Genomic DNA, 26,182 nt, shown 5'->3' with positions numbered 1-26,182 from the left:
AGGGTTTTTTTTTTAATGTTTATTTTATTTTTGAGAGAGAGACCAAAAGCAGGGGAGGGGCAGACAGTGAGGGAGACACAGGATCTGAAGCAGGCTCCACACTGAGCTGCAAGCCCGACGTGGGACTCAAACTCACAAACCATGAGGTCATGACTTGAGCCAAAGTCGGACATAACAACTGACTGAGCCACCCAGGCATCCTCGGAAATTTTTTTAAATTGTAATTCGGAAGTTATATTTCTCCCTGTTTTTATATCATATTACTTCAAATATTCAGAAATACTAAAATAGTCCTAAATAGTGTTATGAATTAGAGATATGACTGTTAAACATAAAACTGAATCATTTCATGCATTAAAGGTATAAATACACATACTATTTTTATAAACATGATTATTTAAATTATATTTTAGATGATTAAAATAGTACAGTTTTATAACAGCTTTATTGATATATAACTCATATAACATAAATTTCACCCAATTCAAATGTCCTATTCATTAATGTTTAATATATTTACAGAGCTGTATGATCACCACCACTATTTAATTTTAGAACATTTTTATCAATACATAGGAAATCCCATACCTATTAGCTGTTATTCCCCCTTTCCCTCTTCTCTCTTCCACTGGAAAAACAAAAAACAAAAAACAAAAAACTGACCTATTTTCAGTCACCATGGATTTGCCTGTTCTAAACATATAGATACGGAATCAAAATATGTGCCCTTTTGTGCTATGGCTTCTTTAACTTACCATAATGCTTTTGAGGTTCATTCATGCATAGCATGTATCAATGTTTCATTTCTGTTTTTTAATATTTTTTAACATTTATTTATTTTTGAGACAGAGAGAGTGCCAGCGAGGGAGAGGCAGAGAGAAGGGAGACGCAGGCTCCAGACTCTGAGCTATTAGCACAGAGCCCGACACGGGGCTCAAACCCATGAACCATGAGATCATGACCTGAGCCGAAGTTGGATGCTCAACCGACTGAGCCACCCAGGTGCCCCTGTTTGATTTCTTTTTATAGCTGAGTAACATTCCATTATATATATACCACATTTTGTTTATCTATTCATCAGTTTATGGGCATTTGCTTTGCTTCCACTTTTTGGATATCATGAATAATGCTGCTATTAACATTTATATAGGAATTTTTGTGTGAATATATATATTTTCAATAATTTTGAGTATAAACCAATGAGTGGAAATGCTGAATCAATCTATTTTTTAACACTTTAAGAAATGTTAAACTGTTGAACATTAAACTGTTTTCCATAGCAGTTTGTACCATTTATAATCTTTATAGCAGCATATAAGGTTCCAATTTCTATAAATCTTTCCCAATATTTGTTGTAGTGTTTCTTTCCTTAAAAAAAAAAAAAAATTAGTCATCTAAGTTGGTGTCAAGTGCTATTTCATTGTGGTTTTGTTTTGCATTTCCCTAATGACTAATGATATTGAGTGTCTTTTCATGTGCTCGTTGGCCATCTGAGTATCTCCTTTTTTTTTCTTTTTAATTGGGTTATTCTTTTATTGTTCAGTTGTATTTTTATATATTCTTGGTATAAGTCTCCTGCTGGATATATGATTCCATTGTTGCTGTATCCTTTGAAATGGTCTCTTTTATTTTTCTTTATATTCTATTAATGTGGAGTATCACATTGATTGGAATGTATATATTAAGCCGATCTTGCACTCCTGGGATGAATCTCACCTAGTAATTTTGTTTAATCCTTTTAAAATGCTGTTGGATTCTATTTGCTAGTATTTTTGAGGAGTTTTGTGCTTACATTTATAACAGATAACAGTGCATTTTTAATTACTTTAAAACACTTTAGAAATACAATATAATATGTACTTTAATGCAAAAATCATTTTGCTTCTCAATTATGAAGATATGTGAATGCTAAATAATTATAAGATCAACCACATGAGATTAAGGTAATGTATATAATATTTGGTAGAACTTCCATATTAAGTGCATCATTAAACTAGAAAGAAAATAAAGAATCTCATGTAATAAGCTGATAATTACCATGGACAAAGACTGATTTAAAAAAAACAAGAAGTATACTGGGGCATCTAGATGGCTCAGTCAGTTAAACTTCTGACTTCCGCTCAGGTCATGATCTCATGGTTAATGAGTTCAAGCCCCGCATCAGGCTCTCTGCTGTCAGCACAGATCCCTCTTCAGACCCTCTGTGTCTGTCTCTGTCTCTCCCTTGCACTGTCTCTCTTTCTCTCTCAAAAACAAACTTAAAAAAAATAGAAGTATAATAAATCAATATTGAAAATAAAAAAGAATCACAGCAGTTCCATATGAGAGGACAAATACAATAAACTATGAATAATATTATGCTAATATTCTTGCAATTTAGATGAAATTCATTAATTTCATGTGTTACATAATCTTACTCAATGGAGAGTAGAAAATAAAAATTATCCTATAACAATTAAGGAATTGGTTTAATCATTTAAAATCATCTCACAAAAGAAATAACAGGTCCAGATAGTTTTACCAGTAAATTCTATAAAATTTAAGAAACAAGCAATTCCAATTTTCTAGAAATTCTTTTGAAGCCTACAAGGAGCGAACAGGTTACAATTGTTGATATTTGCATAAAATTACAACAAAAAACTAAAAAGTACTATAAAATAATTACAAATCTTCACTCATGTAAACTAAAGCAAAAATTTTAAACACAATAAAACCTTGGTTTGCAAGCATAATTCATTTGAGAAACATGCTTGTAATCTAAAGCACTTGTATATCAAAGTGAATTTCCAGAAGCATTGGCTCACTTGTTACTGTATGACGTTCAGCCTCACATACTACTTGCATTGCAAGACACTGCTCATTTATCAAGTTAAAATTTATGAGAAATGTTTGCTCGTCTTGCAAAACACTCGCAGAACAAGTTACACAATCCAAGGTTTTATTGTATTAGTAAACTAATCTAGCAAGGTATTAAAAACAGATTAGCTACTGTAACAAAATTGAATTTGTGCCAGGAATGCAGGTTAATTTGCATTTAAAAATCAATTTAACATACTATTGTAAGATAGGTTGATAGATAGATAGATAGATAGATAGATATACAGTTGACCAATGAACAATATGGGATTTGGGGCACTAAACCCTGTGCATTGAAAAATCTGTGTATAAGTTTTGACTCCTTCAAAACATCACTACTAATAGCCTAGTATTGACCAGAAGCTTTACTGAAAAAATAAGCAGTCGATTCACCCATATTTTATATATGTATTATATATTGTATTCTTACAATAAAGTAAGCTAGTAAAAAGAAAATGTGATTAAGAAAATCATAAGGAAGAGAAAATACACTTACATTACTGCATTTATCAAAAAAAGAATCCACATAGAAGTGGACTTGCACAGTTCAAAACCATTTGTTCAAGCATCAACTGTATATAATATATACAATTAAATAGAATACAATTAAATAGTATTCTTTATAAAAATTCCTAGAAAACTGAAAGGATATAAATTCCAGAACATAATCTACAGAGTAATTGTAGAGTGAATACCATAATTAATGATGAAATGTTGAATGTATTCTGCCTAAGTATGAAAAAGATCAGGTACAATACAAAATCATCCAAGTTAATGAAAGGTTAGAAAAAGTCTCTTCATTCCACACTTTTCTTTAAAAACAAAACAACTCATGTCTCGCAGTATCTTGTAAATAAAGATTAATTTCTACGATTTTCTTTAAAAAAAAAAAAAGAAAAAGCCTCTTCATGACTCAGTTTCAACCAATAACTTTAACTTCAAAAAGAATACAAGAAATACCTCACATGCCAAATTTACAAAAGAAATGTTTTTGAGCAGGTTTCATCCTCTTGTACACGCCACCCATTTTGTGAATATAAAAAAGCTTAGAGCCAAACAAAGCAAGTCACTTATAGGGGAGGAGTTATCAGCCTGATCTCCAATTTTCCAAGCTATTTTCTAGACATAACGCAATGGAATACTGTCCCTACAGCACAGAGAAAAATAAAGAATAACACTCAAATTTTATTCCCAGTCAAGATGTCAGTCACATATTTAAAAAAAGAAGATATTTACCCTTAAAAAGAGTTTTGTTAGAAAAACAAAATAATTAAGAAATCCAGCCATCCAATATTTCAACTGAAAAATAAAATTGGAGAATTCAGGTAAAATGACACATAACAGAACACTGACAGAATCGAATATAAGTGTTATAAACAGTGACAATATAGGCATAATGAACATAACAAAATGATGACACTCAGGCAGAAAGGTGAGAGGAAATGAGAGTAAGAATGATCCTACCTGTCATAGCAATGATTTTCGATGCTATGTAAAATCACAATGCATAGCAACAAAACCAAAAAATCCTCAGAATTCAGAATGTTATTCATACGTTTCATCTTTTAAATTTGAGACATACTTTAGGAAATAGTATTTCTCGTGGTCAATGAATATTTATGTTACAGGGTACCTCTGCACTATTTCATCTTATTTCCTATTTCTAGATTTGCACACAGTGGAGTTTTTAACCTTCACTGTGCATCAGAACCCCTAAAAAGCTTTTAAAAGCTGCACATGTACAGACAATACCCCAAAGATTCAGTTTCAGGTGTCCTGGCGTGGGGCACCCATTTAATTATTTGTTTGTTTGTTTGTTTGTTTGTTTGCCCAGGTTATTACAAAATGGCATCCAGATTTGAAAAACCACTGTTGTGAATGAAAAAGGAAATGAGACATCTCTCTGGACATCAGGAAAGAATCTGCAAGCATTGCACAGATCTCAGCTAAAGAAGAGTTAACATTTTGAACCAGCGGCATCACACAGTGGTACTTAGCATGAGCCTTGGAGGTCAAACTGCTTGGATTCAAATCCCACATTTTCCTAGGGAAATAAATTAATGCTTCAGTTTTCCTGTTAATAGTAATAACAGCTATCTGATCATGTGGCTTGTTTTGACGATTAAATATGACGATTAAATACGACCATTATATGTAAAAATTTTAGTCCTTTAATTGTCATACTACCAAATACTGTGAAAACGAGGAAAGGGAACTTCATTTAATATTGAGTTGGGGAAGCTTTGAAGAGGGAATCAATATATGTACCACACCACTTGCTGCAGCCTGCATAACCAGCAGAAAAAGGAAGCATTTTATCTCCTGCTTTTAAGAAAAAGAAGGAAGGTGCCTCTCTGCCCCAGCAATAATGCGCTTTTGCCTATAACCAAGGGAAGCCTCCACAACCTCACTCTTTTTCTTCTCCGATGAACTTCTGTTCAAAACAACACTCCCCAATTTCCTCCTCAACCTAATAAAAGTTGACCTTCCCTTTGTCTCTTCGTATTTGCCTACGGTTTGCCACAGGTGGCTTGTCCAGAATTGTCATTCCTCTCCTATTCCCAAACAAACTCATCTGATCCATAACATCACCGGCTATTTTATTTTTAAGGTTGACAATACCAAACATCCCCCTCTCCTGGTTAATATGAGTGATCACTGCTTCTCTACCAATTACAAGAATTAGCCTCACTATAGTCTTATTCCCTCTAGATAAAATTTATTAAGTTACTCATAGAATTACCACTGCCCCTTATAGCATACAGTCAAGGTGAATCCCTGTTTCCTTGAACCTGTCCCCAATTTACCTAGCCAGTGCACAAATCCCATAATGTCTTCCACGGTATCCTTTATTATGAGATTCCCCATGACTTTCCATAATGTGTGGTCTCTCTCATTGCAATGAGCATTGAAAGGAATTTGTTCAGTTGCAGATGACTTCCTAGTGGTGTCTGGCTAGAAAGCATTGACTGACTAGGTATGAAAATGAAAGACAGAGATAGAATGTTGTCTGGTTGTTGGTGAATTTTTACATCCTCCATTTTCCAGGACACGTGGCTATTGCCCGGGTTTGCCCTGATTTACTGAACCACACTGATAATCCATTGGAAATGGTTTAACTTTCTATTGTCACATTTGTTTGACTGGTTGGCATTTCTCTGAATGTATTGTTGAGCTTCACACTAATCATGACTTCTACACCCCGACTGATAGTCACATTCCCAAATAAAACATTCTAGATGTAACATTAAAATATCAGATTATACCATTTCTATTATCTATGTGCATTTCAAGCTTGCAACATTGATGATAAATATTTATTGCTAAACATTAAAGGTCTAATTTGGAACTTGTTAAAAAATATAAAGTTCTTTGTAAATAAAAACTATTTTCTGGTTTAATGAAGTTGAACATTAGACACATTTGAAACAACCAATGCCTAAAGATTTAAGACCTCAACACTACATTAGGTGTAAGAATAGATAGCATTAAAAGGCCAGTATAATTTTCCAAATGTGTATTGAATATTGTTTACTTTAACAAACTATTCCATGATAAATGAAATCAGGGGCACCTTTAGAGTACATAAAATAAAAGGTAAATGTTGCCAGCATATTTATAACTCTGTTCTACTAAAAATAATAATAAAAAGAAAACAGTATTTTCCATTCATAAGAACTACAATTGTTACTTCATGAAAAAAATGTTGAGATAAGCATCAGTTAAATAATAGATACTATTTTGTAGAACAAAGCTCCTTTGAACAGACAGTTCAAAATGTTCCAGTCTCAGGATTTGGTTAAAAGTACGGTCCAATGAAAGTACTTAGTCCTCTCAGAAATTAAACTTTATGTTACAAAACTGGTCTGTTGCTGTTCTCAAAATCACCAGGTGATTACAGGATGATAAAATTTCCATTAGCAATCAAATGTAGCAATTGAAGAAAAGGGTCCAAAAGAGTAACAAAGAGGATACTTTATCACAGGCATGATCTACTGAAGAAGATGCTGTGACTAAGGTGTGAAAAAAGGGTTCATCACTGAAAAACATTAACTATTGTGTTAAAGATAAAAGGCTTAAGCACATACAATACAAACAGCTAGTAGGAACAAGAGGATAAGTCTATAAGGGCAAATGTAACATCTGGCAAGCCCTAAAAAGGTCCCCTATTGACATGAGACAGGTGTTCACTTATTACACAGAAAATGCTTTTTGATGTTCACAACTCTTAGAACAAATTACACATATTAAGAATTTTCAAACAGAGGTGCCTGGGTGGCTCAGTTGGTTAAGCTTTCAACTTCGGATCAGGCCATGATCTCATAGTGGGTTTGAGCCCCATGTCAGGCTCTGTGCTGACAGCTCAGAGCCTAGAGCCTGCTTCTGATTCTGTGTCTCCCCCTCTCTCTCTGCCCCTCCCCTGCTCATGCTCTCTCTCTCTCTCTCTCTCTCTCAAAAATAAATATTTTTTCAAAAAAGAATTTTCAAACATAAGATGGGTAACTTTATTCTTATTTTTGTTTTTGTTCACTTTTTAGCAATGTCTCCCAGCAAATATACATCGTTAGGAAAGGAGACTCCCAAACTTTGGCTGCCTGGCACCATGTACTCTTGAATAAATTCATAGAAAGTGCAGGGTTAAGAAATCTTAGTCTCCCCTCAGTGCTAAATTTGGGTGTGGTGATCAAAAGCATATGACTTCAGCACACTTCACTCCATGGACTTGCTGTGGCCACCAGATCAAACACCCATTTTATCATAGCAGTCATCACCTTGGCCAACTCCCATGACTCTCCCAAGGCCAACAGAATGAAGTCTTAAAACATTGTACTGATACTCAAAGCCCTGGTTGGCCAGGCCTTTGAACAAACTGACTGCAACTTTACTACTCCATACTCTGCTTGACAGAGGAAGACTCCCTCACTTGTCACACCCTTCCTAGTTCCTACATCATTACAAAGAAATTCTCATGAGAAATGTATGTCAGACCTGACCTGACTGAGGTGGAGGTGTTGATAAAGACCTCAGCAGATATATAATAAGGAAGCCACCTGTCATGTTGACAACACTGTTAAACTCTCAAGAGTTTGTGGGAAAGCCACAAACAACTAGAAAATTCATGTGTTCCCCCATCAGGCTGATCAAGGGCACAATGTCCATAAGGATGACTCTGCAGGCTGCCAACTAATCAGTTTACCCAAAAAATTTATAAGCAAGGTCCACTGTCTATTCTCTGCAATGTTTTCTCCCTCACTATTGAAAGATAATTTCACAGGGTACAGAATTTTTGGTTAGTATCTTTTATTCCATTTCAACACTTTAAATACTCTACTCTCTTCCAGAGTGCATGATTTCTGAGAAGTTGGATGTAATTCTTATCTTAGCTCCTCTATGGGTAAGATGTTTTCTTATTTTCCTCTGGATTCTTTCAAGATTCTTTATGTTTTGTTTTTTGCAATTGGAATATAGTACTCCTAGGTATTAAGTTCTTTTGTTTGTTTTTGTTTTTTGATATTTATCCTGCTTGGTATTCCCCAAACTTCCTGGATCTGTAGTTTGAGGTCTGACATTAATTTGGAGGAAATTTTCAGCCATTACTTCTTCAGAGGAATTGTTGTTTAAAGGAGGGGTACTTCAGAAATATAACTGGTGAGGGTCACCTGGGTGGTTCAGTCGGTTGAGCGACCAACTTCAGCTCAGGTCACGATCTCACGGTTTGTGAGTTTGAGCCCCGCGTCAGGTTCCTTGCTGACAGCTCAGAGCCTGGAGCCTGCTTCTGATTCTGTGTCTCCCTCTCTCTCTGCCCCCCCACCCCCCCCAACTCATGCTCTGTCTCTCTCTGTGTCAGAAATAAACATTAAAAAGATTTTTTTAAAGAAATATAACTGGTGAAAAAAATACCATTCTGCGAACAATTTAAAAGCACTAATGAAACCGCTTTTTGTGATACTATAGCCTAATTGCTTCATAGGTTAGTATGCATCAGAATCACATGGGGATGGGGCACAAGGGTGGCTCAGTCAATTAAACATCCAACTATTGATTTGGGCTCAGGTCAGGATCTCACAGTTGGTAAGTTTGACCCCCGTATCCGGCTCTCTGCTGTCAGCACACAGTCCACTTTGGATTCTCTGCCCCCCTTCTCTCTATGTCCCTCTCCTGCTTGCTGTCTCTGTCTCTGTCTCTCTCTCTGTCTCTCTCTCTCTCCAAAAGAAATAAACATTAAAAAAAAGAAGAATCACATGGAGGGCTTAATAAAACAAAGATTGCAGGGCCTCACCCTCAAGAGTTTCTCAATCAAAAGGTATGGGGTGCAGCCCTATCCTTTTACCCTCCACAACACCACCGCACCAAGTTGTGAGCATGGTCAGATTTTACCAGCAGAGCGAGGATCAGTAGAATAAATATCAATGTTGACCAATATAATTCTGGGGAATGGAGTAGGACTTTTTCTCAGTCTGAGTTAACCAAAGTGAAATCTTTCACAGAGCTTCTCCTCGTGTACTTCCACAGTTACTAAGCACACGGACCTGTACTGAGGTACATATTAACATGGAAAGTGCCTCCTCCTACCCCAACCATTCAACCTGACTCCTGCAATATGTACCAGAAGGTACAAACTGGTAAGCTAATATGTATTCAATTATCTGGAATAGAGTAGAAAAATGTATGAAACCTGAATGTGTCTCTTTATTCACGCATTTCTGCATTCAAAACAGAGAAGAGTGTTTCTGTTAAGAAGCTTACATTCTACTAGAGGAAACAGACTCTCGATTTTATATATATAATTTGGAAAAAAAGCTATTGAGAAAAACAGAGGAAGAAAGAGAAGGATGGAAGGACATGCTATTTTAGGGAGGGTATTGCGATATCTTACACATAAAGTGATATGTGAGCAGGGACTTGAATGAAGTGACAAACAGAATCATGAAGATATCTAGAAAAATAATGCTCCAAGCAGAAGGAAGTAGAAGGGAACACAAAAAAAAGGCTTTGTAAAGCCATAAAACTCAGAGTTTAAAAAACAAAACAAAAAAACAAGAAAGAGGCCAGTGCCTGTAATGTATTATTCTAAAAAAATGCAGCAAACTCTTTGCAATTAACTTGCATAGACAGTTTTGTTGGTAAAAACAGAATCATAAAAAATTTCCAACAAATGAATATACTAATTTCTAACATACGTACATATTTTATACTACTCTGGTTAAAGTGTTACTCCTTAGTAACCTAATTATTTGTACTTTGTTTTTTGAACAAAGGCCAGATACACCTTTATAAGATATGAATCTTATTCAATTGTTTTGATATTATCAGCATGTCAATTAGAAGGTACTAAAATATTCTATGTTTACTGTTGCCTAATACCAATGTATCACTATATCTATTTTAATCTTGATGTCACACTGTTTGCTAAAGTAATGCATTCAAGTTAAGAGCAACTGTAATGCAAAGCCTCATTTTAAGTCACACTCTTAAATCTTCTTGCTTCTAAAGCTTAAACTCTGAGAGTTCAGCATAAAAAATAAATTTAATGATTAAAACACAACCCATCCTGAATACAATAGGTTTGTTTGTACTTGGAAGGGGGGAGCTGAATTTTAGCCATAGAAACAACCAACATGCACTCTGTCTTCCATGTCACTACAACTGACGCTTATGATAAAGGAAAAAAATACACTATACTAGCAAATTGGAACTTTGAAAGGAAAAAAAAAAAAACCTGAAGTCTCTTATGATGCAAGTTTATAGAGCCTCACTCCATAAGGACAGAACCAGGGAGTGGCCACCCAAACAGTGGAGCAGGTCTCTGTATGAACACCCATTAACTAGTCTTAGTACTTGGACCTAATATGACCAACCCCCCCCTAGATTCATGAAGCATTATTGCACTTAGTGATTTCCAACATGACTGTCACAGTGACATGGAAGACATTTTCTAATCAAATTCCACTTGATATTAACTAAGTACATAAAAGATTTGATCAGTGTCACCTAAATTTATAGAGCTGAAAATGCCAGCAATGATGTTAAGGCTATCTTTCAGTTGTAGAACATCTCTATGAAATTTTTATCATTTCTTCTTCAAAATAAATTAAAGAAGCATCTTTCATTATTTCCATTTCACATGTAAGGAAACTGAACTTGAAGGTATGAAGAAATCCTTTTTACAGAAAAGAGTCAGGTCTCGAATCCATGGATTCTGAGTCCAGTTCTATATTGTTATACCACAATTAGTAATAATTTATTTAAAGAAAAAAATTGCTCACCATTGGGACAGTTCTTCCATATAATATGTCGGGCATTCTCATAATTTGTGTTCATCCAATTAAGCAGAATCCTTTCAGAACTCGAATATATGTTGCTGGATACAAAACAAGGATTGACCTTTGGTGAATTTTGCACATGAATGGGGGGCAGATTACTGCTGCAGTGTGGTACAACCCGGGATAGTACCAGAACCTGAAATTGGGAAAAAGACAGAACTTTTACTAGACCTGAATGGCAAAATTAAAAATTAATATTTGAAGAGTAAATAAAGGAAGGCATCAGTATTTTCTGGTTGATTACATCCATTCAAGAGTAAAAGAAGGCATCGGAAAAGCCCTACAATAAAGATGCAAGTCACAGCAATGCGATAACAACTGTCCAAATGCCTGTCCAAATTTCACCTTTGTTTGAAATCCTCATGGAGGCGGGCCAGCAAGCACAATGCATATGTAAATATCCTGAGCTACAATCTGTGAAGTCTCAAAGTCTGCAAGGTAACTGTCTCTCCCTTAATTTATAAAAACCTGTTTGTGCATTTAAAGTCCAAGCCTATTATTTTATAGAAAAATGTTGTAAGTGGGATATCTAATTTCCCAGGCCACAAGAAATAACAAGTAATAGGAAAAGAACTACTGTAAGCAGGCACATTGATAACAGTAATGAAAAGCAAGAGAGAATAGTCAGATGACAAGAGATTAAAGACAAACTATTAAAAGGCAAAAAATAATCTAAGTGTCTGAGCACCAGGTAGAGGAGAAATTGCCCGTATAGAATCCTGTGGTAACCTCTGTACTAGATACTGAGACAATACAAATGTTTCAAACACAAACTGCATTCTAGTTTAAAGGTAAGAAGGTGTATATCCATTCCTTCATTCAATTCTTATGTACTGAGTGCACGACACAAAGCCACTTACTGTGCTTGGAAATAGGGACATGACAACGAAGCAATGCAATCTCTAGTTAAAGTGCATTTAGAAAGATATTTAATCCAAAATGACTGAATTTCAAAATATTTAAGAAGGTAAAGTGTAAAAGGTAGAAAAACAATTTAAAACATGCTACATGAGGCATCTGGGTGGGTCAGTCCTTTAGGTGTCCAACTCTAGATTTCAGATCAGTTCATGATCTCATGGTTTGTGAGTTTGAGCCCTGCATCAGGCTCTGCGCTTATAGCATGGAACCTGCATGGGACTCTCTCTTTCTCTCTCTCTGCCCCCCACCTGCTCAAGCTCTCTTCCTCTCTCTGAAAATAAATAAATAAACTTAAAAAAAAATGTTACCAAAGTTAATTCCTTTTCCAAAATTTCCAAGAACAAGGTAATATTACACCTGCATTTGTCAGTGTTTCTGTGTGGCCTAAAATTCAAGCTGTTATTCTACCAGGAAATGCTCTTATATTATTCAACCATGTTTAAAGACAATAATATTTTAAAAGTAATGATTAAGGGCACCTGGGTGGCTCAGTTGGTTAAGCGACTGACTCTTGGTTTCTGCTCAGGTCATGATCTCACAACTCGTGAGATCGAGCCCTGTGTTGGGCTCTGCACTGACAGCACAGAGCCTGCTCTGGATTCTCTCTCTCCCTCTTTCTCTGCCCCTCTCCAATTCACTCTCCATCTCCAAACAATTAAATAAAATAAATAAACATTTTTTTAAAGTAATGATTGGTTTCATAATGAATAAATGGAATAGCAATGAAAAAATGTGATGTACTTCCCCATGAAAAAACTGAACAGCATGTAGATGACATGAGGTGAAATTTTAATTTCATTAGTCTGCTACAATTTCACAGAATGTTCTAAACTGTGTATAAATTATTCTAGTAAACCTTAACTAAAAATGTATCCCAAAAAGGCACAATTAATTTAGGAATTTGCAAAAGTCAGATAAAGTTTAATTTTTAGAAGCCTACCTTTCCCTTGGTCATACTGTTTAAATGGAAGAATATAATAAACATTGCTCAAACATACCACAAATGTTTCTCACCCTAACAAAATTTCTTGCAGTCACTTAGGTCTAAATACTATCAAGATCACAAATTTGTTGTAAAGAGAATACAATTTAATTCCATAGACTAAGAACTAGAAAAACAATAATAAATTTTTAAAAAGGAATAGAGAAAGAAAAAAAATTTAATTGTCTTTTTTGAGAGCGGGGGGAGAGAGAGAGAGCGCATGTGAGCACAAGAGGGGCAGAGAGAGAAGGGTGCAGAGTGTTCAAAGCAAGCTCTGTGCTGACAGCAGAGAACCAGCTGCAGGGCTTGAACTCATGAACCATGAGACCCTGACTTGAGGTGAGGTCGGATGCTTGACCAACCGAGCCACCCAGGTGCTCCAGAAAAGAAAATTTTAAAAGAAGCATTCAAGCTTGTTCATCCACAGCCCCTACTAAGGAGGCCCACCTGGAAGTGATCTGGGGGTGAAGACACAAGCTTCAGTTAAGACAGGAGGTAGAGAGAAAGCTCAAAGAGGAGACAAGCTACAAGGCAGTTTGCTGGTGGTGGAAGGCACAGCAGCAATCTGACCTCGGCTCCTAGGCACTGCATAAATCATCCACAGAGATCGATGCCAGGGATTCCAGGAAAACTGAGATGCACCTGTTTCTGATTTAAAGCTAAGGCCCTGGGGCGGCTGGGTGGCTCAGTTGCTTAAGCACCCGACTTTGGCTCAGGTCATGATCTCACAGTCCGTGAGTTCGAGCCCTGCATCAGGCTCTGTGCTGATGGCTCAGAGCCTGGAGCCTGTTTCGGATTCTATGTCTCTTTCTCTCTCTGCCCCTCCTCCACTTATCCTCTGTCTCTCTCTGTCTCTCAAAAGTAAATAAATGTAAAAAAAAAAAAAAATTAAACATAAAGCCCTGCAGGCCCAGAGATCTGTTTCCCTTGTCTTCTCACCCCTATTACCCATAGTGGCTCCTGGCTCCTTAATCATCTCTCACCAGATCTCCTTCCCTATCAGCCTATATGCTAGTTTTTCTCAGAAGATCCTTCATCACTACTTCAAAGAGGAAAGGGCTGACATATTAAGTGAGAACAGGGCAGTATCCTACCACGTGTCCCAAAGTTCTTGCATCTGCACTCACTTTTCTTCCTACTCTACAGCAACAATGGATGAGCTATCCCTTATCTTGCACTAGATACCAAACCTACTTATCTTCTTCTGGAGATTCCTGCATCAGTTGCCTTTTTTAGCTTTTGGATCTTTAATTTATCTCTCCTCAGCAGTTCTTTTTCAGCAATATCAAAACATGCTCACTTACACTCAGCTTTTAGAGAGCTCTCCCAAACTTGGATTCCCCTGATTCTTCTGTCTGTTCCCTCTACCAGTTATAAATCATGAAGGCGTTTTCTACCCTTAGGCTCTCCACTTTCATTCCTTTTGTTCATCAAACCAAAGTCCACCTAATAACCTTCCCCCAACACATTACTACTCCCACACCCTGAAAGTGCCTTTGGCATCTTTGTTGTCCAATACAACAGGGAATTTTTTTTTAACGTTCATTCATTTTTGCGAGACATACAGACAGAGCATGAGTGAGGGAGGGGCAGAGAGGGAGACACAGAATCTGAAACAGGCTCCAGGCTCTGACCTGTCAGCACAGAGACCAATGCGGGGCTTCAACTCACAGCCCATGAGATCATGACCTGAGCTGAAGCCAGATGCTTAATCGACTGAGCCACCCAGGTGCCCCTACAACAGGGAATTTTTAATCATTCTCTTAAGCAACCTCTCAATTTCATCTGGTATCAATTTCATCTGATACCACGCCCTCCCTCAAAGGCTTTCTTCCCTCCTTGTTCATCATGTCATAAAGTATTAATGCTATCTTTTTGCAATATTTCAAGCTCATTTGCAGGATTCTCTTCCCTTACCTATTTAAATACTGGGTTTCTTTGATATCAGGTTTCTCATGCCATCTTTTCTTCATATTTTATAGGTGTGTTTCTCCCAATTTTATCTCCCAGAAACCACTAAATATGCATTAAGAAAGATCACTAATTGTTGTAATTAAAAAATAAAGATTCAACATAATATTTAGAACATTATGTTAGTAGTAGTAATGAGAATAAGTGTAGCTTAATATCAATGAGATGAATGATACTGTTATACTCTATCAAGGTATTTACATCTACCTAGATAATGGATGTATTGAGCTCTATATCACTTTATATATTCAGTAATTTCTTTTCTTACTCTCTATTTCCACTAAATGAGAAAATCCTACCTCATAATTACAGGTTCATAGAATAGGTGCTCATTTTGATTGTTTTGGACAGTCAGGCCCAACATGAAGCCTGAAATTATAGAGATTATTTTTTTATTGAAATCTACTTCATCTACTTTCAAATAACAAGCAAATGCCGAGCTGGTTGATGAACATACCACACTCAAAAGCCAAAGGTAAAGAAACTCAGGCAATAGCATTAAATAGTATTCTACTCTTCAATGGCATTCATCTTTGGGAAAAGTTTCTTCAGCTTCCACTACCAGGAGCTCCATAACCTATACAGTGTCTTTGTGCAAATTAGAAAATGACACATGCTCTAAGAAACTGTCGTCCTGATGGTACCCTTATTTAAAGTAAAAATACCCCCTTCGTTTGTTGAGACACAGAGTAGAATAGTGTTCATAGCCTTCATGAGCAGCACATAGGCTGGTTTTAGCTCCCAATCATCAACCCAAGCTGCGTAGAAACTACACAATCATATTCAGTCTATCTGTCTATTCAACAGTTCAATACATTTTTTTCTCCAATAAATCTTGGAAAAAAGCCAAACTTTAGATGCTTTAGTGATTTCTCCCATATTAAAAATCATGATATTCAAATCCTATAGGTATATGTCCAAAACATGGATAGGATTACCTGGTGGATCATTTGAGCTAGCCACTTAAAATAATGAAAATGACAATACGGAAAAACATCAGTGCTATGAAGATATTATTTTTAATCTCATTCCTGTTGGAAAAATGCACGTGGGGGGCATCTGGGTGGCTCAGCTGGTTAAGTGTCCAACTTTGGCCTAGGTCATCATCTCCCATTCCTGAGTTTGAGCCCCACATCGGGCTCTGCGCTAACAGCTGAGAGCCTGAAGCCTGTTTCAGATTCTGTCTCTCTCTCTCTCTCTCTGCCCCTCCCCTACTCACGCTCTCTCTCTCAAAAATAAATAAACATTAAGAATTTTTTTTTAAATTAAAAAAAAAAGAAAAATGCATGTGAGAGTGACCTCCCCTTCATAACTAGCACATCTCAAAATTGGAGAGAAACACCTTGAATTGACAGAGATCGTGAAGCAATTAGGTAACTCAGGAGCCTAACAGTATTTATATTTTTTTCTATTTCCTTTAACAAATGACTTTGTAACTGAAGCATATTTTTAATCACCTACATTTCCCTATGAATAAGGGTTCATTTGCAACACCCTTTCTTGTGACCAATGGCTAAATGTCTATCAATATCTACCACCAACAGATTTCCTCCAGGTTACATTACAAATTAATCTTACATTAATGACAAAGAATCACTCTTCCAAGAGCATGGGCTTTCGTTGGTAAAGAGAACAAAACGTTATCATTTACTTCTTTCACATGTATTTATCACACACCTGCAAATGTGTTCGTATGCTCCCTTATATCCAAATAAAGCATGCAATATTTGCTACCACATATGAGAATAACAGTTTCCACACTATATGCCACTGACATTAAGGGACATCCCGTAAAGCCATTTAAGAAAAGAACTTCACCAATTTTACTCTTCCCAATCACATTTAACTGAAGCTCATTTTCAGTTTTCCTCACAAATATGATCCCTTGTGCTATCTTTGCTTGTCTTCTACAGAGGCATGCAATTCTAAATAATGCCTCAGTAGAACTGGGGTCTTGCCTGCCTTTAGCAATACTAGCAATACTCCAACTTTATAACAGAAGTTTTGAATTGGGAAAAATGTGTTTAATTAATGGGAAAGATTACTGCTGTCTGTTTAAAAATATCAAAATATTTTACAGAATTGTGCCACTATTAAAAAAAAAAAAACCCTTATGATAGACAGGACACTGGGAACAAATGAATAAACTGTTTACCTAAACTTATTATTCAGATATTATTAATCACCTTTTTGTTTTCCAGATTCTTCGGTAAAAATAGCACATGCACTTCTTTCAGCATATACAGATGTATCCTTTATATCTACATGAGAGCCCTATTTATATATTTACATTTAAAACAGCATTCTGAATTTGAGTGTTTGTGTTATTGTTTTTCATCTCTCTTGTGCTTCAATGACCCATTTTTGGCCATCAATACATTTTTGTGAATTAGGAATATAATGGAAGAAAATAGCAATAATTAAACATGGAAATTTAACAAGCAAAAATAAGCAACTGCCACAAAATTAAAATGGTTGAGACAAGCTATATTCCGTTATCCAAACTACTAGCCAAGGAGAACTGACAAAGGCAGCCATGGAATGCATACATGACCTTTAGGAAGGAGAAAATAAGAACCTAAAGGGATTGTGAAAATCACAATCTATTTCCAACCTGTGAAACTCCCATCAACAACACTGCTTGCTTTTACAAGAGAAATTGCCAATCCACTTCTGATTTACTGGAGCTTCTAGAGCTATCCATGCTTTAGACACAATACATGGAGAATCACAGCTCTGTGTGATTGGGCAATCTTATCTATTCCTATGACTTTATCAGCAAACAATCCCAAACATACGTTGCCACCCAGAACTCTTTCTTGACTGAAGGATATACCCACTTCATAATGACACAGGGCACCATAATACAGCACAACCAAAATTAATTCATTATGCCCTCTTACCCTATCTCATCCTCCACACCCAACAAAATCCTGTTAGTACCCCCACTGCCTTGTTATTTCAGTAACTGGCATCAAATTCCATTCAGTCACCCCAGCAAGACCCAGTGTCATCTTTTACCTCTCTCTTTCACCCCCCGCCCCAAGTTCTATTCACTAACCAAGTCCTACTGTTTTCTACTCCTAATATTTACAAAAGCTGCCCCTTACTTATCTTTCCCACTACTACCAGTATTCCCAGCACCAGGCTCTTAAATACAGCTCCAAACAGTTTCCACACTGTACCAGAGTGTGATTTGTCTAGAATGCAAAGTTGATTATGTCAACCTCATGTTTAAACATGAGGATGCTAACCTCATCCTTTGCTAGCTCTGTACTGACCCTGGGCTAAAATCCAAAAAGTCCAGATTCCTTGGTTTGGCTTACAAAGTCAACTACAATCTAACTTGTGACTGGGATCAAAGTCAGATTAAATTGATTTTCTTCCCAGAAACCTTCCCCAAGGCACAGGAAAGGTAGGTTCTTCTCTAGGTGCACTCACCCTTAGTGCTCTGGGCTTACCTTATCATAGCATTTGTCATGCTTCCATGTAATTATAGATTTTTAGTTACTTATATACTCCAGGACACAAAATCCTGGAACAGAAAGACTGTATCCGGTTTACACCCTCAGAGCCTAGTACAGTGCCTGCACCCTAATAGTTAAGTAGCAAGTATTTGTTGAGCATCTGCTATGTAGCTGACACTCTACCAAATTCTGAATTTACAAATAATATTTAGTTTTTATTTTATTTATTTCTCTTAATTTTTATTTATCCTGAGAGAGAGAGAGAGAGAGAGAGAGAGAGAGAGAGAGAGAGGGAGCAGGGAGAGTAAAGAGAGAGACAATCTCAAGACAGCTCTGCACTGTAAGCATGGCTTACAGCCCGATGCAGGGCTCAAAGCCACGAACTGTGAGATCATGACCCGAGTGGGAATCAACAGTCAAATGCTTAACCGACTGAGCAACCCAGGCACCTCAATACTTGTCTTCTAAATTCATAGACTTATAGGTTGGGAAAGACAGGTAAGATGAACTAAACATATCCATCAATGCATGAGTGAATAAATGAATGAGTGAAGAAAGCCCACGACCCAATGTCAGGACTAGTTTGTCCATAAAGTAGGGCATTTTCTTCCCTTCTGTTTTAGAGGTCCTCCTCTTTATTAGTGAGCAAAATTATAGATGATACAGCCTGGAGTTAAGAAAAAAAAGAAGAAAATGTTCCAAATCTAAGTTTGGCTGAGAGTCATGAATGCCCTTGTATATTCTTCAGGGAATTACTCCAGGAAAAACAGGATTTCTGTCTTTGACATCTGGCAAACAAACAAAAAAAAAAGGCAGGGCTGGCTGACACAAGAACAAGAGGAGAGGAGTAAGTAGGAATCATGCAGCAGAAGGAACTCTCTAGAGGGTAGGCTAGGTAGCTGGGTGCCGTGGCAGATTTAGGCTACCAGAGAGGAGGAGCAAGAGGACCTGGGGCTTCAGTACCTGCAGAGAACAAGAAAGAAATAAGCTTCATCTACATCAGAGGGTTTTATATGGCTAAAATCAGGTGACCTTGGAAGATAGTACGTATACCTGTAGACTTTTGTTTCCTTGTCTCTCAACTGGAGATTACTGCTTGTGAAGATTAAACAATATCACATTTAAAAAGCATCTTGTGAGGCTCAGTTGTTGAAGCATCTGACTTTGGCTCAGGTCATGATCTCACTGATGGTGAGTTCGAGCCCTGCAATGGGCTCGCTACTGTCAGCACAGAGCCTACTTCAGATCCTCTGTTCCCCTCTCTCTGCCCCAACCCCACTTGCAGCCTGTCTCTTAAAAAAATATAAAATAAAATAAACTTTTCAAAAGCATCTCATGACAAGAGTCTTACATAAACTACACACTATCTAGTTATTAATTTTGTCCTTTCCTTTCAGTGACTGCTGCTTCTTTTTAACTTCTCCCTCATTTTAAGTCCCTTGTTCCACAGCTCACCCTACTTATGGTTTCGATCTGTGAAGACAAAGCAAAAACCCCCATGAGTCTTAGTGGGCAAGATCTGTCATGCCACATTTAGAAGCCTAGGGAATGATTCTCAGGACTTTTTTGTTTATCCAAAAAAGATGCAGGATGTGAAGGCATAATTTATGCTATGTTAATCTACCTACAAATGCAACTTGGCATGAGGTAAATTGGAGAATCTCCTCAAAACCTGGCCTTACCTACTGGCGTGGATTCCTAGTGCATATCTCCCCAGAATAACGTTTATAGCAAGAGTCTAGTATGTACTAGAAGTAGAAACCATAATTGTCACTATCATCCATTCTTTAATGAATGCTTCCTTTTATTTGTTTATTTTTAATGTTTATTTTTGAGAGAGAGAGAGAGAGAGAGAGAGATACAGAGCATGAGGAAGACACAGAATCCAAAGCAGACTCCAGGCTCTGAGCTGTCAGCACACAGCCCGACGTGGGGCTCGAACCCATGAACCACGAGATCATGACCTGAGCCAAAGTCAGATGCTTAACTGACTGAGCCACCCAGATGCCCCTAATGCTTCCTTTTAGTACCAGAATATGACAATAGCTACCTATTTTAGGGACTACATTTCTCAACATGCCCTGCAGCTATGTACCATCATGTGAGTAAATCCTGCCCAACAGAAATGATACACTTTTTGGGTGACAGCCTTAAACAGTATTTACTTTTCCTCCACTACTCTTGTAGGTGTTCTTTCTTCCTTGTTCTGAGAAATTGTACCACAATGAAAGCCCAGTACTGAGCGTGGAAGAGACACTGTACTATCCCTAAAGCACTTACTTCTCAATTGTTCCATGAGAAAGAAAAAGAAAATGTCTACCTTATTTGAGCCACTGTGCTTTTGAATTCTTTAATCAGGATCATTACCTATACCTTAACTAATACATTATTCATATAAATCAACCAAAATACCCTAGCAGTGAACAAGCCTGGAAATGTTACCTTGTATATCTGAAGGAATACATCTGTCCATGCCCCTTTACTCCAGGCTTCAAACCGAGTCATCTCTATAACAATAGAAGGTTTTTCCTTAGGCGCACAGGAACACACAGGCAAGGTATTTAGTGGAAGAGTTAAAAAAAAAAAATATTACAATATTAGTAAAAATGTAAGGCAAATATAAGTCCAAAGTTTTAACCACGTAGCATATAAGGGTTTTTTTTTTTCTTTTTACAAACTTTTGCATGTTCTATTTACACATTCATCAAGATCTCTAATTCTCCATGTACCAATAAAAGAAACTATCAACAGAGGTAACTTTCTGGAACACACAGCCCCTTACTGAGGTCAGAGATTTATCCATTCACCGTATCTATTAGCTCATTCTGTGGCAGAAGTGGCAGAATGAAATGCGAAGTTACTCTGAGCCCCAAAAAGGAACATGGTCTTTGGCTAAGCCACCGGAACTCACCAGTGTCAAAGGACAGGCCCCTGGTTCTCCTGATCACGTCATGTGGTGAGAGGAGAGTCGCCTCAAAGCCTGTAGGCTTCTCCAAGCAATTCCCCTTCTCAGCAGGTTTCCATAAAATGAACTGTGTACTTTGAAAACAACTAGGCATATTTTGCTTAATTTCTGCCTATTCTCCCCTTTAAATGAACAAGGGAAATGAAGGGAAATGAAGGGAAATGGCAAGTGGTAGGGAAATTCAACCAGTATTTCCTTAGAAGATATATATTCTAAAAATTTCCTTTAAAAAATCATTTACAAAAGAATAAACTATTCTCCATTATTAGATCCACTAAAAGAAGCAATTATATATTTAAGAAAGCCATGTAATCATTTCTGCACAGTGTAGGGTCCGAGGGCAGGCTGCCCCAAGATGGGTCACTTTGGCACAAAGATCGAGTTTGAAGGGGTTTGGGACAGGTCCCCCAAAACCCAGGTCCTGTGGGTTCAAGAGAAATTTTTCCCCTCCCTTAACTCACAGAAGAGTCTGTATGTGGTGGGGGGGGGGGGTATCTCTATCAAAATAAGGTTGTTAGCAGAGATAAATTTTTATATGAGTGGCCCATCTGTCTGGCAGGGCAAACACCTAATTACCAAACATCTACTCTTCTTATCACATTGTGAAGTACATTCCTTTTCTCTAAAGTCCCAGACCCCTACCCCCTTTCTCCTTAGTTCAGGATGACTTTTATACTTCATTTTGCCTCTCTTTGGAATTTCCATATCTATGTGGATTCCCCTTATGTCTGCTAGTAAATTTTATTCTCTCCTATTAATCTGTCTCATGACAATTTAATTCTCAGTCTAGCTAGAAGGACCTTGAAGGGGACAGGATATTCTTGTTCTCTGACAACAGGAACTCCATAAAAACTTTTAGACAGACAGAAAAACATGTCTGTGTGTGTATATGTATACACATATATTTAAATGTTTGTTCTTTATATTAATATTTATACACACACACATAGGCTTTGCAGAGAAGCAGAGTCCATAAGACATTTCATAAATAAAAATACCAAGATTTTAAAATGAAATCTTCTAACAAAGACCAGAAATCAGTCAATTCAATAACTGTGTAGATTGTTCTAGAAATTGTATTCCCTTACTGTAATTTCAAGCCACTTTTTATAATCTTCTGGTTCAAGCAGAAATTCTGGCAGCACATGAGAAATACATGCTCCTTGAGCGCTAAAATAAAATAAAAGTCCAAATTATTATGATAGAATACTCAATGGTTTGTATTTCATTTGCATTTGAACATCAATTATTTCAATGTCATATAGTTTAATGTGTATTGAATTTTAATTTTCAAATTTAAAATTTGTATCGTCTTAACAGTTCCCTTAACAATGAAACATGCATATGATGCTTTCTTTAGAGAATTAATAATGACAAAGAACTTGCTAAACTCTATAATCTTAAGAATTTCACTTGCCTATAATCAGCCACATCTATCCTCAAAAAGTAACAGAACACAGAGTTATATGACTTGACTCCTATTGCCAAGACACTAACCATTTTATTGCTGTATGACATTATAAAATTGAGGGGTGCCTGGCTGGCTCAGTTGGTTAAGCGTCTGGCTCTTGGTTTCGGCTCAGGCCATGATATCACAGTTCATGAGTTTGAGCCCCCCATGCTAACAGCAAGGAGCCTCCTTGGGATTGTTTCTTTCTTCCTCTCTTTCTCTGCCCCTCCCCCACTTGTGTTTTCTCTCTCTCTTTCTCTCAAAATAAATAAACTTAAAAAAAAAACATTATAAAACTGAAAAATATCCAGGAAATGTATGAATACAATAAAGCATCTAACAGATCATTAGTCACCCAATGCTTAGTGAATGCCTATCACAACATATACCTGAATATAGAAACCCCCAAATATAACACAATTTATCACCTATTTTTCCAGAGAATATCCAAAAATTCTGGCTTCTCTGATTATATAAATTTGTAGTAGTATATCTGTTGTAGCAAATATCTATTTAATATTATTTTATACATTTAAAGGCATATATATATTCATATGTATAGAATTTATCACATTCAAGATTATATTTTTAACTGTCATATTTCTTGAAATATTTTAATTCAAGGTCTTCATATTCATGTCTACCACCAGCAGAACCACTTTAACGAAGTTTAATCTAATACGGTTTGGGCAGGAGTGCTTCCTAGTGGGGATTTAAATGTTCAAGTCTAACTCATTTAGTGACCATAGAATGCCATCCACGATAAGTATTTGTCAGAGAATGCCACCTCTAGTACTCAACTCTATAGATGTTTTGCAGTCCTGTAACCACTGAAAAGTGGAAAAAAAAAAGGTGGAAAGGAATCTCAAGATAATTCTATAAGCTCAAAGCTTGAAGGTAGCACAGATGAATGAGAAAAAAGAAGTGAGAAAGGGAACCCTAGTGGGGATGGAAGCAAAGAGCAGAGTTTTAGAGAGATTAAGTTGGCCTTGGCTTTGGGCCAGAGGAAGCTGGTGGAAGAAATTATACTGCATGCATAAAGCTCCTTTGTTCAGAAGTCAAACAACCATCCATTCTGTTTGATTGTCACACATTTCCCATCTGCATCTACGTTACTCCTATGATTCCTCACTAGGCTGTAATTATTATAGAGTTAAATAATATCTAATTTTAATGGAACACTACTCCTTAGCAGGAGTAGCCCACCTAAAGCATATGTAAGAACTCAAATGAGATGACGATCCATGAAGTTGAAATCCCAGTGGTGTCTGTCTCTGAGCTGCCTGTCTAAACAAAGACAGAGACATGCAGAAGCTGGAATACTTTCTTGCATCCAAAACAAATACGGGATTCCAGAAGGAAATCATCACTTCTATTAAATGCTACCAAAAGTCTAAGAAAAATTATCAGGGAAACATTAAACTGAGAACTTCGTAAGGAAGGAGACCGTGTGGTATTCATTTCAGTATTCCATAGTGTCCAGCAGAGAATCGGCCCTCAGTAAAATGTTGAGGATGAAGAATGAAATGAATATTTTGCAATATTAAAGACAACAAGCCCCAAATGGAGTCAGTTATGCTAAACTCCATGTCCCCAAAAGTGAGATTTAACTTCATTATGATTTCAGCTCTCCCAGAAAGGGGATCTGAAAGCAGTCCCTCAGAAATGCCTGAGCAGCATTAGCTAGGTAATCTGCCTGAAAGATCCCTACCATCGCTCCTAGACAAAGTAACTTTGCAATAACCAATCTGCTTTTGTGCTGTACAAACTGAAAACTTTTCCCTCCTAACCTTCTAGGTATTTTTGCTAATCCAATAATCAAATTGACAGACAGATGAAGAGGGGGAAAAAAACAGATTTAATTACATACCTATGGGAGCCCCACAAAGACAGGAAGACTGAGAGGCAGTCAGGCAGTTGAGGCTAAGGAGAGGGGTTAGGGGTCTGGGTCTTCCAAGGGGAGGGAGAAAATTCACAGGATTATGAAAAGAGCAAATATTTGGTAAAGCGTCATTTGTCATGCCATGTAGTTAAGTCTTTCTGATAGGAAAAGTTATCTCTGGTAATAGCTCCCTTCCTGGTACAAACTTTTATGTAAATTCGTGTAGACAGTTAAGGGTGAGGTAAAAAGCTTTTCCTGTCTGCTGGGTCTCACTTGCTTTCAGCTCAAAACAATCCCCATGCCAAAGTGGCACAGTTTGGGATGGAACATTCTGTCCCCCGCCCCCATTGCCTAAGCACAACTCCATTGTTCTTGCTTCCTTCTGCCTATAAAATCTCTTGACTTGTACAGCTCTTCAGAGCTTTTTTCTATCTGCTAGATTGGATGCTGCCCAATTCATGAATTGCTGAATAAAACTGATAAGAGCTTTAAAATTTACTCAGGTGAATTTTATTTTTTCACAGAATTTTACAGACACTGTTATGAAGTGAAGGTTAGCAGAATATGCCACTGGAAAATATACTTCTTTGGCACACCAATTATTTTGAGAAACTGCAGGAGAGGAGAAGCTCTAAAAACAGAGTAGAAGTCACCCTTTTGTAAAGGAAAACATACCTTTAGAAGGGAAATTTACATTAGAAAAGGGGCCTGTACCAGGAAGAGAGCTATTGCAGGGAAATAGATAACTTTTTCAATTGAAAATTTTATCTGCATGACAGGGCAACCTTTGTGTAACAAGTATTTCCTCCTCTCACCTTTGCAAAGAATTACCTCTTCCCCATCTTGGCCCCCTTCCCTCTTGAAAGCCCTAGACTCCTATTCTTTTCCTTAGCTCAGAATGGTATAGAAGTCTCATCTTTAGGCTTTCTTTTGAGTCTCAAATCTTTGGGGGGCTACTATACTTAACATACACAATCAATATTTTTTCCTCCGGTCTTTATATTACAGGGCAGGTTGGGGGGGGGGATCTCAGCCAAGAATCTAGAAGGGTCAAGGGAAAATTATTTTTCCTCCCATTTAAGAGACTCGTTTTCTTCTTTTCATTTGGAATCTATCTTAAATCCTAACTTCATCAGTCCCTAAGACAGTATTAATGATTGTGCTTTGTCAATAGATTTTATGTCTGATCAGTATTATAGTTGACTTTCATAATTGATTTGATTACACTTTTACATGCTAGGTTTTCTATTTACATATTTCTTCCAAGTTTACACTAAGTAGAACAAAATAAATTAGATGTAATGAGTTATTAAATCCTCAACTTGATCTCCAAAGATTTTTGAATTTCTCATTTATTGCATAAAATC

The 26,182-nt window shown here is 36.9% G+C and overlaps 1 protein-coding gene across 1 annotated transcript in view; it reads right to left on the bottom strand.

The window, feature by feature from the left end:
• Window positions 1-26,182, bottom strand: part of CFAP47 (cilia and flagella associated protein 47) — a 545,688-nt gene that overhangs the window by 318,269 nt on the left and 201,237 nt on the right. The window contains exons 31-33 of the mRNA XM_053202225.1: window positions 22,572-22,653; window positions 20,961-21,047; window positions 11,124-11,316 (exon numbers count right to left, since the gene is read on the bottom strand). Of these exons, the coding sequence (XP_053058200.1) occupies window positions 11,124-11,316; window positions 20,961-21,047; window positions 22,572-22,653 (362 nt within the window). The remainder of the gene's footprint in view (window positions 1-11,123; window positions 11,317-20,960; window positions 21,048-22,571; window positions 22,654-26,182) is intronic.

The sequence above is a fragment of the Acinonyx jubatus genome, chromosome X (assembly GCF_027475565.1).
Source record: "Acinonyx jubatus isolate Ajub_Pintada_27869175 chromosome X, VMU_Ajub_asm_v1.0, whole genome shotgun sequence".
In the NCBI taxonomy this organism is placed as follows: Eukaryota; Metazoa; Chordata; class Mammalia; order Carnivora; family Felidae; genus Acinonyx; species Acinonyx jubatus.
The sequence above is the reverse complement of the archived record's forward strand: the minus strand, read 5'-3'. Positions and strand labels throughout refer to the sequence as shown.